The 17,745-nt window shown below is 42.4% G+C and overlaps 1 protein-coding gene across 1 annotated transcript; it reads left to right on the forward strand.

The window, feature by feature from the left end:
* Positions 1-843: 843 nt before the first annotated feature.
* On the forward strand, positions 844-1,899 carry LOC129518113 (melanoma-associated antigen 10-like). Its single transcript, XM_055338129.1, has one exon. The coding sequence runs from the start codon at positions 844-846 to the stop codon at positions 1,897-1,899; it is 1,056 nt and encodes a 351-aa protein (XP_055194104.1).
* The last annotated feature ends 15,846 nt before the right edge of the window (positions 1,900-17,745 follow it).

Raw genomic sequence — 17,745 nt, forward strand, 5'->3', positions numbered from 1 at the left:
CCTGTGTCTCTGCCTCTCTCTCTCATTCTGTGTGAGTATCATAAATAAATAAAAAAAAATAAAAAAAAAAAGAAACCCTCAGCCAGGAGAGAGGGAATCCCACAGACTTTGGCCACCCTTGCTGTCATCCAGGGAAGCCCTGGGCTTATATGGTCAGATGTGTTGCTTTTTTACTTCTTCCTCATTGGTTTCAGGAATATGATCTCCTGTTCCAAAAATTTTGCCTTAGGCTAGCAGAGGCAGGGAAGTTGGGGAGGGGTTGGCCGTGACTGGGGGGCAGTGGGCAGGCCTTGTTAGGGGAAAATTGAGAACCTTAGCGTAGAGGGGATCATCCACTGCAGAACAGGAGGGACCTCCCAGAGCCTGACCCCCCGAGCCTGTCCAGTATTCCAGGAACCATGAGGTGAGGTCTTGGTATGAGGCACTTGTCTTCAGGTCAGCAGAGCAGAGGAGGCCCAGGCAGTGGTAGTAGCCAAGGTGAGGTTCGCACCCTGAATGTCTACTAAGGACTCAACCCATGTCAGAACAGAAGGGACTCCAGAGTGCCTGACTTCACCTGCCCACAGCCAGCTCTGGAAGCCTTGAGCTGGGCTGGCTACAGCCTGAAGAGCTTCCATATCCTCCTACAGGTTTCTAGGAGACAAACCATTCGGTAGGACAAGAACCCTGTGAGGCCCTAGAGCACCCCCTGAAAAGCCTGTAAGTTGGCCTTTGTCAGAGCTGCCAAGGGTGTGTTTCTCTGCTGAGACCACTAAGCCTCTTCCTCCCTCTCACAGGCCTGTGGTACCCCATCTCCTACCATCTTGCTCATACCTCTACCTGCTTCTTCCAAGCAGTGTCATCATGCCTCGCTCTTTAAAGCCTCTGCATCTCACATTTGAGCCAGACTTTCAGGCCCCGCATGAAATACAAGACCTGGCAGTAGCATGTGTTCTCACAGCTGAGGAGGAAGAGGAGGAAGACGAGACTACTTCGGTTTCCTCTTGCTCTTTCACCTTCTCCTACCCCTCCACCTCCTTCTCCCCGCCTTCCTCTCCTGTGATCTCAGCCTCTTCAGAGGAGGAAGAAAACCCTGCTGCAACACTGAGTCCTCCTCAGAGTCCTCAGAGCTCCTGCTCCTTCTCTGCATCATGCAGCACATCAAATGGAGTCTGCAACAGCCGAGAGCAGGGTTCAAGTTCCCCACAGACCTCAAAAGATGCTGAATATTCTCCCAGAGATCCGCTAGATGAGTCAGTGGCTGATTTGGTGCATTATTTGATCCTCAAGTATCGATTGAAGGAGTCCGTCACAGAGGCAGAAATGGTGAGGGTTGTCGCCAAAAGGTACAAGACACAATTCTCTGTGATCTTTAGGAAAGCTACCAAGTGCTTGGAGGTAATCTCTGGCATTGATCTGAAGGAACTGAACCCCACCACCCACTCCTATATCCTTGTCAATTCACTAGATTTCAGTCATGAGGAGATGTTTAGCGACAACCAGAGTATGCCTAAAAACGGTCTCCTGATAATCATCCTGGGTGTGATCTTCATGGAGGGCAATTGTGCCCTTGAGGAAGACATCTGGGATTTTCTGAATATAATGGGAGTGTATGCTGGGAGGGAGCATTTCCTTTATGGGGAGCCCAGGAAGCTCATCACCAGAGATTGGGTGCAGGAAAATTACCTGGAGTATCGGCAGATGCCTAACAGGAATCCTCCATGCTATGAATTCCTGTGGGGTCCCAGGGCTCATGCTGAAACCAGTAAGATTAAAGTTCTAGAGTTTTTGGCTAAGATCAAAGGGATTGACTCCATTTCCTTCTCACACTGGTATGCGAAGGCTTTAAAAGATGAGAAAGAGAAGGCCCAGGACGGAGTTGGTTCTGTGAATAATACTTCCGCCGTAAACATTGCATAGCATTGGCCATCAGCTTCTCCTGCCCCAACTGAAGGGTGACACCAAATATTCACTCTGTATTTGAAGAGGGCAGTCCTAGCTCTGAGGTAGAAGAGGGTCAGGGTCTGGCTGGGGAGAACACTGTACAACTTTGTGTTCCTGTTCTATATGGATTATTTGGAGGTTTACCTTTTTTTTCCTTTTGGTATGTTTCAAATGCCGTTTTGTAATAGAAGGTATTTTAGCTTTAGAATCTAAGTATGTAAATGAATTTGTTACACGTTTATTGCTGTTTATCAGATTTAAGAATAGGAGTCTTTATATTTTACAAAGAAACTGGGAAATGTTCCATCTTATTTTGTGACCTGGAACAAGATGATATGACACAGAAATGGGAATTTCCTTGGAAATGTGAAAGAAAATGGAGAAAAAAGTGTAAAAGGTGGTTAAATTTTGGTTTCCCTTAACCACTTTAGTTTATCGTTCTGTAAAACTAAAAGATACGTACATGGATTTGTTTGGCTTACTGAAGAAAAGTAGGTGTAATTTCAATAAATCTTATTTTAAAAAAACCCTGCCTTTTGTCTCATTTATTCACCAAACATTAATTGGATATTTTCTCCTTGGAAAGCACTATATTAATAGTGGAAATACTAGGATAAGCAAGAACCATGTCCAATCATAAAATGGTAGATGCTAGGAGCAGCAAACTTCAGGAGATGATGAGATGTACTCTAATACCTAAAGAACAGGTAAAAACAAGGAGTGAGGGGCACCTGGGTGGCTCAGTGCTTGAACGTCTGCCTTTGGCTCAGGTCCTGATCCCGGGGTCCTGGGATCAAGTCCTGCATTGGCCTCCCCGCAGGGGGGCCTGCTTCTCTCTCTGCCTGTGTCTCTGCCTCTCTCTCTCTGTGTCTCTCATGAATAAGTCAATAAAATCTTAAAAAGGCAAAGGAGGTGGATCTCCAGATGTGAGTAGGCAAGTAGAAATGCCCTAAGCTGAGGCAGTGTAGGGCTTTGGGAAACTGCAATTTCTGCTGTGGGTGGTAGCAAAGGCCACACTATCAGGTGATGTGTTCTGGAAGTGACAGAAAAGTCTGGCAAACAAAACTGCTTAGTAGTTCCTTTTGTATTGTGGATAAACTAGAGAGAGATTTCCACCTGGGGCAGGTACAGAAGATGTCCTGAACGCTTGTCTCAGTGCAGTTAACACAGTGCACTTACCTAGGTGTTCTGTATACATCATCTGCAATGATTTCTTGGGAATAGGCTGATACTCCCTTGAGGTGGTACCCAGAAGCCACTAAACTGGCATTCTTCCCTAGCCAGAGAGAATAACATTAAAGGTAGGTTATCTTGAGTGTAATTAGGCCAAATCTAAGCAAATCTAGGTTTTGGTGGGAGTGAAATGAGTGAAAACCGTGTTTTGGATGGATGAACAGCTAAGGAAGGAAGGAGTTGGTCTTTGACTCAAAAATTTTGGGGACTTTTGAGTTACATCAGCTGAGAAAGACTCAAGTCATAGCCAACTTAATATACTCTCTAAGAGGGAAAATTTAATGAGTTTTATTTGTGAAGCGGCATTTTTGTCTAATTTGATGTTCTGACTCCTATTTAGCTGCATGTTATCTGAGATGTCTTGGATAAACATACAATCCCAGAAGAGAGGGCAGTAGGTCTGGGGACAAAATAGTATTAGGAGTAACTGCTAATTATTAAAGATCTGATAAATACCAGGCACTGTTCCAGATACTCTTCTTTCTTTTCCTTCCTTTCTTTCTTTCAAGATTTTTATTTATTTGACAGCACAAGGAAGGGGAGCGGCAGGTGGAGGAAGAAGCAGTCTCCCTGCTGAGCAGGGAGCTGGATGTGGGGCTTGATCCCAGGACCCTGGGATCGTGACCTGAGCTGAAGGCAGAAGCTTAAGCAACTGAGCCACTTAGGTGCCCCCCAGATACTTTTCTTTACATCCTCATAGCATGAGGCAGGTCTTCTGTCTCTTACACCATTCTCTTCCCAGTACTCTGTAATGTCTCTCAGGCAGTAAAAAGAAGGACCAGGAGACAACGTATTAAAAGCAAGCTCCTAAAGAAAGAAGAAGAAATGAGAATAAAACATAATTCGGGAATTGACTGAACTTTATTTATCCTGCTCTGAACCCTATTAATACCTTAATAGCTGATTCTGTGTAGGAGCTATCATTTGTGTTCAGTTCTAGCACTTTTCTGAATTACACCACCTCCCCCCTAATCTTCTCCAGTATTTCCTCCTAATTCTAGAACCTGGCCTATGGACCAGCTCATCACTGTCTTCTCCAAAGGCCGTGCTTTACTCCCAGTGGACAATCCAGAACCACTTGCCATCTCCCTAACATAGAACGTTCCTACCCCTGCAAAAGTCCTCTGACTGTCCCAAACATTGCTCTGGAACCCTGATAGCAAAAACCCCTTGAGTTTATTTTATTCACTTGGTTGACATTTATTTTTATTTTGTATATATTTATTTATTGGAGTTTGATTTGACAACATATAGCATAACACTCAGTGCTCATCCCATCAAGTGCCCCACTCCGTGCCTGTCACCCAGTCACCCCAACCCCCCGCCCACCTCCCCTTCCACTACCCCTTGTTCATTTTGCAGAATTAGGAGTCTCTCATGTGCTGTCACCCTCACTAATATTTCCCACTCATTTCCTCTCCTTTCCCCTTTAATCCCTTTCACTAGTTTTTATATTGCCCAAATGAATGAGGCCATATAATGTTTGTCCTTCTCTGATTGACTTACTTCGCTCAGCATAATACCCTCCAGTTCCATCCACGTTGAAGCGAATGGTGGGTATTTGTCATTTCTAATGGCTGAGGAATATTCCATTGTATACATAGACCACATCTTCTTTATCCATTCATCTTTCTATGGACACCGAGGCTCCTTCCACAGTTGGGCTATTGTGGACATTGCTGCTATAAAACATTGGGGTGCAGGTGTCCTGCCATTTCACTGCATCTGTATCTTTGGAGTAAATCCCCAGCAGTGCAACTGTGGGGTCGTAGGGCAGTTCTATTTTTAACTCTGAGGAACCTCCACACAGTTTTCCAGAGTGGCTGCACCAGTTCACATTCCCACCAACAGTGCAGGAGGGTTCCCCTTTCTCAGCATCCTCTCCAACATTTGTGGTTTCCTGCCTTGTTAATTTCCCCCATTCTCACTGGTGTGAGGTGGTATCTCATTGTGGTTTCGATTTGTATTTCCCTGATGACCAGTGATGTGGAGCATTCTCTCAGGTGCCTGTTGGCCATGTCTATGTCTCCCTCTGTGAGATTTCTGTTCATGTCTTTTGCCCATTTCATGATTGGATTGTTTGTTTCTTTGCTGTTGAGTTTAATAAGTTCTTTATAGATCTTGGATACTAGCCCTTTACCTGATACATCATTTGCAAATATCCTCTCCCATTCTGTAGGTTGTCTTTGAGTTGTGTTGACTGTATCTTTTGCTGTGCAGAAGCTTCTTATCTTGATGAAGTCCCAATAGTTCATTTTTGCTTTTGTTTCTCTTGCCTTCATGGATGTATCTTGCAAGAAGTTGCTGTGGCCAAGTTCAAAAAGGGTGTTGCCTGTGTTCTCCTCTAGGATTTTGATGGATTCTTGTCTCACATTTAGATCTTTCATCCATTTTGAGTTTATCTTTGTGTATGGGGCAAGAGACTGGTCTAGTTTCATTCTTCTGCACGTGGATGTCCAATTTTCCCAGCACCATTTATTGAAGAGACTGTCTTTTTTCCAGTGGATCGTCTTTCCTCCTTTGTCGAATACTAGTTGACCATAAAGTTGAGGGTCCACTTCTGGATTCTCTATTCTGTTCCATTGGTCTATGTGTCTGTTTTTGTGCCAGTACCACACTGTCTTGATGACCGCAGCTTTGTAGTACAACCTGAAATCTGGCATTGTGATGCCCCCAGCTATGGTTTTCTTTTTTAAAATTCCCCTGGCTATTCGGGGTCTTTTCTGATTCCACACAAATCTTAAAATAATTTGTTCTAAGTCTCTGAAAAAAGTCCATGGTATTTTGATAGGGATTGCATTGAACGTGTAAATTGCCCTGGGTAGCATTGACATTTTCACAATATTAATTCTGCCAATCCATGAGCATGGAATATTTTTCCATCTCTTTGTGTCTTCCTCAATTTCTTTCAGAAGTGTTCTATAGTTTTTAGGGTATAGATCCTTTACCTCTTTGGTTAGGTTTATTCCTAGGTATCTTATGCTTTTGGGTGCAATTGTAAATGGGATTGACTCCTTAATTTCTCTTTCTTCAGTCTCATTGTTAGTGTATAGGAATGCCATTGATTTCTGGGCATTGATTTTGTATCCTGCCACGCTACCAAATTGCTCTATGAGTTCTAGCAATCTTGGGGTGGAGGCTTTTGGGTTTTCTATGTAGAGTATCATGTCATTGGCGAAGAGGGAGAGTTTGACTTCTTCTTTGCCAATTTGAATGCCTTTAATGTCTTTTTGTTGTCTGATTGCTGAGGCTAGGACTTCCAGTACTATGTTGAATAGCAGTGGTGAGAGTGGACATCCCTGTCCTGTTCCTGATCTTAGGGAAAAGGCTCCCAGTGTTTCCCCATTGAGAATGATCTTTGCTGTGGGCTTTTTGTAGATGGCTTTTAAGATGCTGAGGAATGTTCCCTCTATCACTACACTCTGAAGAGTTTTGATCAGGAATGGATGCTGTATTTTGTCAAATGCTTTCTCTGCATCTATTGAGAGGATCATATGGTTCTTGTTTTTTCTCTTGCTGATATGATCTATCACGTTAATTGCTTTACAAGTGTTGAACCAGCCTTGCATCCCGGGGATACATCCCACTTGGTCATGGTGAATAATCTTCTTAATGTACTATTGTATCCTATTGGCTAGTATCTTATTGAGAATTTTTGCATCTGTGTTTGGCAGGGATATTGGTCTATAATTCTCCTTTTTGGTGGGGTCTTTGTCTGGTTTTGGAATTAAGGTGATCCTGGCCTCATAGAACGAGTTTAAAGTATTCCATCCCTTTCTATCTCTCAGAACAGCTTTAGTTAAGAATAGGTATTGTTTCTTCTTTAAACATTTGATAGAATTCCCCTGGGAAGCCATCTGGCCCTGGACTTTTGTGTCTTGGGAGGTTTGTGATGACTGCTTCAATTTCCTCCCTGGTTATCGGCCTGTTCAGGTTCTCCATTTTTTCCTATTCCAGTTTTGTTAGTTGGTGGTTTTCCAGAAATGCATACATTTCTTCTAGATTGCCTAATTTATTGGCATATAGATGCTCATGATATGGTTTTAAAATCGCTTATGTTTCCTTGGTATTGGTTGTGATCTCTCCTTTTTCACTCGTGATTTTATTAGAGTCTTTTCTGTTTTGTTTTTAATAAGGCTGGCTAATGGTTTATCTATCTTATTAATTCTTTCAAAGAACCAACTCCTGGTTTTGTCGATCTGTTCTACAGTTCTGATCTCTATTTCATTGAGTTCTTCTCGAATCTTTATTAACTCTCTTTTGCTGGGTGTAGGTTTTGTTTGCTGTTCTTTCTCCAGTTCCTTTAGGTGCAAGGTTAGCTTGTGTATTTGAGTTTTTTCCAATTTTTTGAGGCATGCTTGTATTGCGATGTATTTGCCTCTCAGGGCTGCTTTTGCTGTATCCCAAAGATTTTGAACGGTTGTATCTTCAGTCTCATTAGTTTCCATGAATCTTTTTAATTCTTCTCTTATTTCCTGGATGACCCTTCATCTTTTAGCATGATGGTCTTTAACCTCCATGTGTTTGAATTTCTTCCAAATTTCTTCTTGTGACTGAGTTCAAGTTTCAAAGCATTATGGTCTGAAAATATTCAGGGGACAATTCCGAACTTTTGGTGTCAGTTAAGACCTGATTTGTGACCCAGTATGTGGTCTATTCTGGAGAAAGTTCTATGTGCACTTGAGAAGAATGTGTATTCAGTTGCGTTTTGATGTAAAGTTCTATAAATATCTGTGAAATCCATCTGGTCCAGTGTATCATTTAATGCTCTTGTTTCTTTGGTGATGTTGTGCTTAGAAGATATGTCATTTGCAGGAGGCGCTGTGTTGAAGTCTCCCAGTATAAGTGTATTATTATCTAAGTATGTCTTAACTTTGGTTATTAATTGATTGATATACTTGGCAGCTCCCACATTCGGGGCATAAATATTCATGATTGTTAGTTCCTCTTGTTGGATAGACTCCTAAGTATGATATAGTGTCCCTATTCATATCTTACTACAGTCTTTGGGGTAAACTTTAATTTATCTGATATGAGGATTGCTACCACAGCTTTCTTTTGAGGACCATCTGAATGGTAAATAGTTCTCCAACCTTTCATGTTCAGGCTGGAGGTGTCCTTAGGTCTAAAATGAGTCTCTTGTAGACAGCAAACAGATGGGTCTTGCTTTTTTATCCAGTCTGAAATTTTGCGTCTTTGATGGGATCATGAAGTCCATTCATGTTCAGAGTTCCTATTGAAAAATACTCACCATTTGCTTCAACGTGGATGGAACTGGAGGGTATTATGCTGAGTGAAATAAGTCAATCGAAGAAGGACAAACATTATATGGTCTCATTCATTTGGGGAATATAAATAATAGTGAAAGGGAATAGAAGGGAAGGGAGAAGAAATGGGTGGAAATATCAGAAAGGGAGACAGAACATAAAGACTCCTAACTCTGGGAAACGAACTAGGGGTGGTGGAAGGGGAGGAGGACGGGGGGTGTGGGTGAATGGGCGAGGGGCACTGAGGAGCGCACTTGACGGGATGAGCACTGGGTATTATTCTGTATGTTGGCAAATTGAACACCAATAAAAAATAAATTTATTATTAAAAAAAGAAAAATATGAATTTAGTGTCATCATAATACCTATTCAGTCCCTGTTTTTGTGGATTGTTACCTTGGACTTCCTCTTTCTTTTACAGAGTTCCCCTTAATATTTCTTGCAGAGCTGGTTTGGTGGTCACATATTCTTTCAGTTTCTGCCTATCTTGGAAGCTCGTTATCTCTCCTTCTATTCTGAATGAGATCCTTGCTGGATAGAGTACTCTTGGCTGCATGTTCTTCTCATTTAGGACCCTGACTATATCCTGCCAGCCCTTTCTGGCCTGCCAGGTCTCTGTGGAGAGGTCTGCTGTTAATCTAATCTTCTCCCCATAAAATTTAGGGATCTCTTGTCTCTTGCTGCTTTAAGGATTTTCTCTTTATCTTTGGAATTGGCTAGTTTCACTATTAAATGTCGAGGTGTTGAACGGTTTTTATTGATTTTAGGGGGGATCTCTCTATTTTCTGGATCTGAATGCCTGTTTCACTCCTCAAATTAGGGACGTTCTCAACTATGATTTGTTCAAATATGCTTTCTGGTCCTCTATCCCTTTCAGCACCCTCTGGAACCCGAATTATACATAGATTTTTCCTTCTGAGGCTGTCATTTATTTCCCTTAACCTTTCCTCATGGTCTTTTAATTGTTTTTCTCTTTCTTTCTCAGCTTCCTTCCTTGCCATCAACTTGTCTTCTATGTCACTCACGTGTTCTTCTACCTGGTTAACCCTCGTCATTAGGACCTCCAGTGTGGATTTCATCTCATTTAATTGATTTTTAATTTCAGCCTGATTAGATCTAAATTCTGCAGTCATGAAGTGTCTTGAATCCTTTACGCTTTTTTCCAGAGCCACCAGTAGCTTTATAATTGTGCTTCTGAATTGGCTTTCTGACATCGAATTATAATCCAAATTCTGTAACTCTGTGGGAGAGAGCACTGTTTCTAATTCTTTCTTTGTGGTGAGTTCTTCTTTCTAGTCATTTTGCTCAGTGCAGAGTGGCTAAAAAGGAGTTGTACTGGAAAAAGGAACAAAAAAAGAAAAAGAAAAACAAAAGAAAACAAGGAGGGGTACCCTCTGATTCTATACTCTGTAAGCCCCTCGACTTCCCCTGGAGCTTTCCAGCCTGCTCTGTCAAGAACTTGCTCTTTCCCTGTCCTTCCAGCTCATCTGGGGGAGGGGCCTGCTGCGCTGACTCTCAGGCGTGTGCACCTGGGCACCTTCCCCGCCCCCTGCCAGGTGCACGGCTCAGTGGGAACTCTTTGTCCTGTGAGGCCCCTGCTCCCTGGTGGCCCCGCTCTATCCCAGGCACAAGGTGACACCGGGAGGAACAACCCCACTGGTGGCGGCCAGCTCCCCAGCCCTGGAGTCAGCTCCAGCAGTAACTCCCGCAGCTCCCCGTCCGCAGGGGCCTGGATGCTCTGGGGGTGGGGGCGCTGACATGCACATCTCAGGGCCAGCCAGTGGCAGGAGCATCCTCACTGTCCTAAGCCCTCCTGGCCTCTGCCTGTCCCCGGGGGGAGCGCCGGATCTTGGGCTGTGTCCCCCGTTGCCCTGGGCTCCGGGGCCTGCACCGCTGGAATCCCGCTCCCGGGTGGCACAGTCCCCTCCACGCAGAGCCGCCGCTGAGCTGCTCCCAGGGCCCTGCTGGGTGCACTCCAGCCTTTTATCACGCTCAGCCCGCGGGGTGGGTGCTCTCCCTGGGGCGCCCCTCCTGTTAGTGACCCCGGGAATCTGGGGACTCCACCACCCCTCCTGTGGTTCTGCCTGGTTTTCCTGCTGAGCGCCTTTTCGTCTGGGAAGAATCTGGGACAGATTTTTAAAGTTCCCGCTTCTCCAGGCCGGGGTCCCCTGTCCTGAGGCTCCCGCCCCCCTTAGCCCGGCTCCTCGCGGGGCCCCTCCCCCACTGGATTCTTTTTTATTTTATTTCTCCCGCCTTCCTACCTTGTTAGAAGCACAAACCGTTCTCTCTCTAGCATTCCCGCTGTTCTCTCTTTAAATCTCAGGCCGAATTCGTAGGTTTTCAGGATGATTTGAAAGTTATCTAGGTAAGTTGGTGGGGCAGGTGACTTGGGGACCGTACTCTTCCACCAGCTTGCCAATCCCTTGAATTTAAAAGTTTGATTTGGACAAGGGTCGTTTAGGTTGATCTATAGGAAGTTGAATAGTGACCCTTCAAAAGATATGTCCAAGTTCTGATTTCCAGTATAGATTTCCCTCTCTATCTGAAAGTAGAGCATTCCCATGAAAACTTTTGTAAGCCTAAATGGCTTAACCTGGAGAAGCAATTACCATTAATTTACAAGGAAAATGTTTTTAGCATTCCCAGACCCCCAAAATAACCTATCTTAGGCTTTTCTGCTACCTTAGGACACATCTTGCTAACAGATCTACAAAATAAATCAAGATGCTCAGATAACTTCCAAATGTATGGCAGCTTAATGCTGAGATGCTGAGTGTGGTTCCACAGGGGAAGGAGCTTGGTGGTGTCACCCTCTCTGCTTGGGGGTGTGTGCTGCTTCTATAAGGTCTCACTGCAAAATAAATGCTGGACTCTATTTTCGTTTTTCACTTTTTTTTTTCTTAAAAGCAAAAATCCTCTTTGGATTTCTTTTGGTTAATGAAAACAGGTACAAACATACATAGATCTTTCCTAAAAATGAAGTGGCACAACACCAACTTTCTAAAAATGGGCCATACCTGTATGTGTGCATGTGGCCTTATTTGGGAGTAGAGTGTTTGCAAATGCAATTACTTTGGGAATCTAGAGTTGCGATTGTCTTGGATTTAGAGTGGGCCCTAAAAACAATGAATGGTGTAAAAAGAAAAAGGAGAGGGAGATTTAAACACAGACACAGACAGGAAGCATGGAATCAGAGATTGGAATGAGCCATCTGAAAGGGAAGGAATGTCAAGGATTGCTGCCAGTTGCCAGAAGCTAGGAGCCAGCCATGAGACAGTTCTCCTTCAAAGTCTGCAGAAGGAACCAACTTACTGACTCCTTCATTTTGGACTGTGGGCCTCAAGAACTATGAAATAATAAATTTGTATTGTTTTAATCCAGTCAGTTTGTGGTAATTTGTTACGGCAGCCCTAGGAAGCTAATATATAGTCATTCCCACCCCCCTCCCCGACCCCCGGTGTACTTAAAAACCTCTCAGTGTTTTCCAAATGGGCTTGTGAGTATGGTCTAATATGACATGTAATCTACTGGTTATTGGCATGTAACTCTGAAGTCAGATGATTTTTGAAACCACCCTGATATCTGCAGTAGGATTTTAATGGGGTACATTTTTTGAAATTGTCCACTGAACACACACATAGATGAATGAGCTTACCCATGTGGTTAAAACCCAAAGCTCCAGAAAAAAAAAACCCTGAAACAAAACAAGAGGAGTTAAGATGGTGGAGGGGTTGGGGATCCTAAGTTTGTCTGGTCCCTCAAATACAGCTACTTATCAAATCATTCTGAACATCTGAGCAATCAATCAGAGGTCTTGGAGAACAAATAACTGCAAGTCTACAAGTAGAAAAATGACCACCTTTTGGAAGGTAGGAGGTGTGGAGACTTGAATATGGTGTGATATGGATATGGTAGTGAGGATGGAGCCTGCCTAAGGAGGCTACTGCAAAGGCAGTGGAGTACAAAATGGGAACTTCTGGAATTTGGCTACAGTAGGGGACACGTCCAGCTTAAAGGTGCTCAGGCGGCGAAGTGGCTGCAGAATTCCAGGTGTGACACTGTGGTCTGAGGATCCCCTGGGTCATAAGAAGAATGGGGGTGCTTGAGTGCTACACTGTTTCCAGGCACGGGAGTGTGATAGCTGGCTGAGAACCACTGGCTTTCTGCCCAGTATTGCCATAAATTGTGAACCGCTGCACAGTTGTATGGCTGCTTTCCTGGGCCTGGTCAGCAAAGGCAGAAGCATGGCGAGACCCTCCCCAGGAGGAACAACACAGGTCCATGCTACAGGAGCCCCTAAGATTTGAAGTTTTGAAATTCAGTCATGTGCCTGAGACAAAAAAAAAACTCGAACACAGGCAGGGTGAACACAGGGTTCTGATGGAAATCAGGGAGACAAGAGTGATTGTTCTTCTGTGAGGGCTTACTGAATAGTGGGGGGTGTGAATTTTCAGCTCGAGGGCTAGAGACTGGGGTGCCGCCATATTCATCTGGTCTATCAGGGCTGAAAGACTTGAGGGAGCAAAACGGCATCACCTAGTGGAGTCCAGAGCTGCTAGCACCAAGCCCTGCCTCCCTGCACCCTGGAGATACATTTCCACTAGTGAGCGTCCACCTGAGACTCAGAGCAGCAGACTCTTCCCCCAGAAGACCAGCACAAATAACTAGCACACACCAAGTTTACTGATCATACAATGCTGCAAAGCTCCAGCTCTATGGGAAAATAGTATCTAGCTTCCTTTGTACTTTTATTCTTTATTTTATTATTATTTTTCATTATACTTTAAAATTTGTATTACTAGATGTTAAAACAAAGACGGTAATAAGAGATGAAGAAGGACACTATATCATGAAAAAGGAGTCTATCCACAGGAAGATCTAACAATTGGAAATATTTATGCTCTAACTTGGGAGCAGCCAAATATACAAATCAATTAATAGAAAACTTAAGAAACTCATTGATAATAATACAATGATAGTAGGGGACTTTAACAACCTACTCACAGCAATGGATAGATGATCTAAGCAGAAGACTGACTAGGAAACAAGGGCTTTGAATGACAGACTGGACCAGATGGATTTCACAGATAAATTCAGAGCATTTCATCCTAAAGCAGCAGAATATACATTTTTTTTCAAGTGCACATGGAACATTCTCCAGAACATAACACATACTGGGTCACAAATCAGGACTCAACCAGGACAAAAAGATTGAGATCATACCAAGCATATTTTCAGACCACAATGCTATGAAACTTGAAGTCAACCAAGAAAAAAATTTGGAAGGACCACAAATATATGGAGCCTAAAGAGCATCCTACTAAAGAATGAATGGGTCAACCAGGAAATTAAAGAAGAATTTTTAAAGATTCATGGAAACAAATGAAAATGAAAGCACAATTATTCAAAACATTTGTGATACAGCAAAGGTGGTCCTAAGAGGGAAGTATATAGCAATATAAGCATTTCTCCCAAAACAGGAAAGGTCTCAAATATACAACCTAAACTTACACCTAAAGGAGCTGGAGAAAGAACAGCAAATAAGCCTAAACCCAGCAGGAGAAGAGAAATAATATAATCAATGAAATAGAAACAAACAAACGAAAAAAACCACAGTAGAACAGACAAGTTAAACTAAAAGCTGGTTCTATGAAAGAATAAAATTGACAATCCCCTGGCCATACTTATCAAAAAGAAAAGAGAAAGGACTCAAATAAATAAAATTATGAATGAAAGAGAAGAGATCACAACCAACACCTAAGAACTACAATTATAAGAACATATTATAAGCAACTTGGGATTCCTGGGTGGCTCAGTGGTTGAGTGTCTGCCTTTTGACTCAGGGTGTGATCCTGGGGTCCGGGATCAAGTCCCACATCAGGCTTCCTGATTCACCCTCTGCCTGTGTCTCTGCCTCCTTCTCTAGCTGTTTCTCATGAATAAATAAATAAAATCTTTTTAAAAAAGAACATATTATGAGCAACTATATGCCAACAGATTAGGCCTTCTGGAAGAAATGGATGCATTCTTGGACATGTATAAACTACCAAAACTGAAACGGGAAGAAAGAGGAAACCTGAACAGTCCTGTAACCAGTAAGGAAATTGAATCAGGAATCAAAAATCTCCCAACAAACAAGAGTCCAAGGCTGTATGGTCTCCCAGGGGAATTTTAGCAAACTTTTAAAGAAGAGTTATTATCTATTCTTCTCAAAGTATTCCAAAAAGTAGAAATGGAAGGAAAACTTCCAAACTCATTCTATGAAGCCAGCATCTTACCTTGATCTCCAAACCAGACAAAGGCCCCACTAAAAAGGAGAATTACAGACCAATATACCTGATGAACATGGATGTAAAAGTTCTCACCAAGATACTAGCTAATGGGATCCAACAGTACATTAAAAGTTCACCACCACCAAGTGGTATTTACTCCTGGGCTGCAGGAGTGGTTCAACATCTGCAAATCAATCAACATGATATACCACATTGATAGAAGAAAGGGTAAGAGCCATATAATCCTTTCAAAAGATGCAGAAAGAGCATTTGACAAGATACAGCATCCTTTCTTGAAAAACCCTCAACAAAGTAGGGGTACATGGAACATACCTCAACATCATAAGAGCCATATACAGAAGACCCACAGCTAATATCATTCTCAATGGGGAAAAACTGAGAGCCTTTCCCCTAAGATCAGGAACACAACAGGGATGTGCACTCTCGCCACTGTTCTTCAACATAGTACTGGAAGTCCCAACCTCAGCAATCAGACAACAAAAAGAAATAAAAGGCATCCAAATGGGCAAAGAAGAAGTCAAACTTCCTCTCTTCACAGATTACATGATAGAATATGTATAAAACCCAAAGGACTCCACCCCAGAATTGCTAGAACTGATACACGAGTTCAGCAAAGTCACAGGATATAAATCAATGCACTGAAGTCTGTTGTATTTCTGTATACCAGCAATGAGGCAGCTGAAAGAGAAATAACGGAATTGATCCTATTTACAATTGCACCAAAATTCCTAAGATACTTAGGAATAAACCTAACCAAAGAGGTAAAAGATCTGTACTCTGAAAACTATAGACTAGTTATGAAAGAAATTGAAATGGAAAAACATTCCATGCTCATGGATTGGAAGAACAAATATTGTTAAAATGTCTATACTACCCAAAGCAGTCTACACATTCAGTGCAATCCCTATCAAAATACCATTAGCTTATTTCGCAGAGGTAGAACAAACAATTTTAAAATTTGTATGGAACCAGAAAAAAAACCAAATAGCCAGAGGAATGTCGAAAAAGGAAACCAAAGCTGGAGACATCTCAATTCCAGACTTCAAGCTGTACTACAAAGCTGTGATCATCAAGACAGTATGGAACTGGCACCAAAACAGATGCATAGATTAATGGAACAGAATAGGGAACTCAGAAATGGACCCTCAACTCTATGGTCAACTCATCTTTGACAAAGCTGGAAAGAATATCCAATGGAAAAAAGACAAAAAAGAGTCTCTTCAATAAGTGGTGTTGGGAAAATTGGACAGCCACATGCAGAAGAGTGAAACTGGACCATTTCCTCACACCATACACAAAAATAAATTCAAAATGGATGAAAGACCTAAATGTGAGACAGGAATTCATCAAAATCCTGGAGGACAGGGCAGCCCTGGTGGCTCAGTGGTTTAGCACCATCTTCAACCCAGGGCGTGATCCTGGAGACCTGGTATCGAGTCCCACATCGGGCTCCCTGAATAAAGCCTGCTTCTGCCTCTGCCTGTGTCTCTGTCTCTCTCTCTCTCTGTGTCTCTCATAAATAAATAAATAAATAAATAAATAAATAAATAAATAAATAAATAAATAAAATCTTAAAAAAAATCCTGGAGGACAGCACAGACCTTGGCCACAGCAACTTCTTGCTAAACACAGCTCCAGGGGCAAGTGAAACAAAAGCAAAAATGAATACTGGGACTTCATCAGGATAAAAGCTTTTGCACAGCTGAGGAAACAGTCAAAAAACTAAAAGGCAACCTATAGAATGGGAGAAGGTATTTGCAAATGACATATCAGATAAAGTGCTAGTATCCAAAATCCATAAAGAACTTATCAAACTCAAACTGCCCCCCCCCAAAAAAAAGTCCAGTCAACAAATGGGCAGAAGACATGAACAGACATTTCTCCAAAGAGGACAAAGAAGGCTAACAGACACATGAAAAAAATGTTCAACACCACTCATCATCAGGGAAGTACAAACCAAAACCACAATGAGATACCCCCTCATACCAGTAAGAATGGCTAAAATTAACAACTCAGGAGACAATAGATGTTGGCCACGATGCAGAGAAAGGGAAACCTTCTTACTGCGTTGACAGAAACTCAAACTGATGCAGGAACTCTAGAAAACAGTATGGCAGTTCCTCAGAAAGTTAACATTAGAACTACCCTATTACCCAGCAGTTGCACTACTGGGTATTTATGCAAAGGACATTAAAGCCTCAAATTGTTAAAATTAAAAAAGAAAAATAAAATAAGATGAGAATAGAGAGGGAGGCCAGCCATAAAAAAGACTCATAACTGTAAGGAACAAATTGAGGGTGGCTGGAGGGGAGGTGGGTGGGCTGATGGGATTGGGTGATGGGCATTAAGGAGAGCACTTGATGTAATGAGTACTGAGTGTTATATGCAACTGATGAATCACTAAATTCTACCCCTGAACCTAATAATACAGTATATATTAAACAACTTGAATTTAAATAAAATAAACAAAACAAACAAAAACTAACAAACTCCAAAGCCTCTCCATAAATGGTAGATAAAGAAAGGCCATAGAAACATCTCTGTAAGCAAACATCTACAGTGGCTGAATTCTTAAAATCTTTGGAGTCCTTCTCGGAGGTGAAAAATGGTTCCTTAGCAGACATGCCAGCTTTGATTAAAAAAAAAACCGAAAAAACAATCATCATTATAGACTATAGGTTTTTTTTTTTTTGTTATTTCCAAGTTCTTTTACTGAAACCATTACCCCCAAAGGGGGTATTATTAGGATGCCTTAGGGAGGTAAGTAAGGTTCAATGAAATCATGAGAGTGGAGCCTCCATGATGAGATTAGTATCCTTATAAGAAGAGAGACTTGAGACCTGTTGGCCATGTGGTGACAAAAGGAGAAAATGGGTGGCTGGCTGCAAACCAGGAAGGTCCTTTTCAGACACTGAATCTGCCAGCACCCTGATCTTAGACTTCACAGACCTTAGAACAGTGAGAAATTTCTGTTGTTCAAACCATCCTGTCTATGGAATCTTACTATAGCAGCCCGAGCCAACTAAGCC

Source organism: Nyctereutes procyonoides, unplaced genomic scaffold, assembly GCF_905146905.1.
Source record: "Nyctereutes procyonoides isolate TBG_1078 unplaced genomic scaffold, NYPRO_anot_genome, whole genome shotgun sequence".
NCBI classification, from domain to species: Eukaryota; Metazoa; Chordata; class Mammalia; order Carnivora; family Canidae; genus Nyctereutes; species Nyctereutes procyonoides.

What these genes read in the sequence shown, in the direction of transcription:
- LOC129518113 (XM_055338129.1), top strand. Translation starts at nt 844, where the DNA reads ATGCCTCGCTCTTTAAAGCCTCTGCATCTCACATTTGAGCCAGACTTT.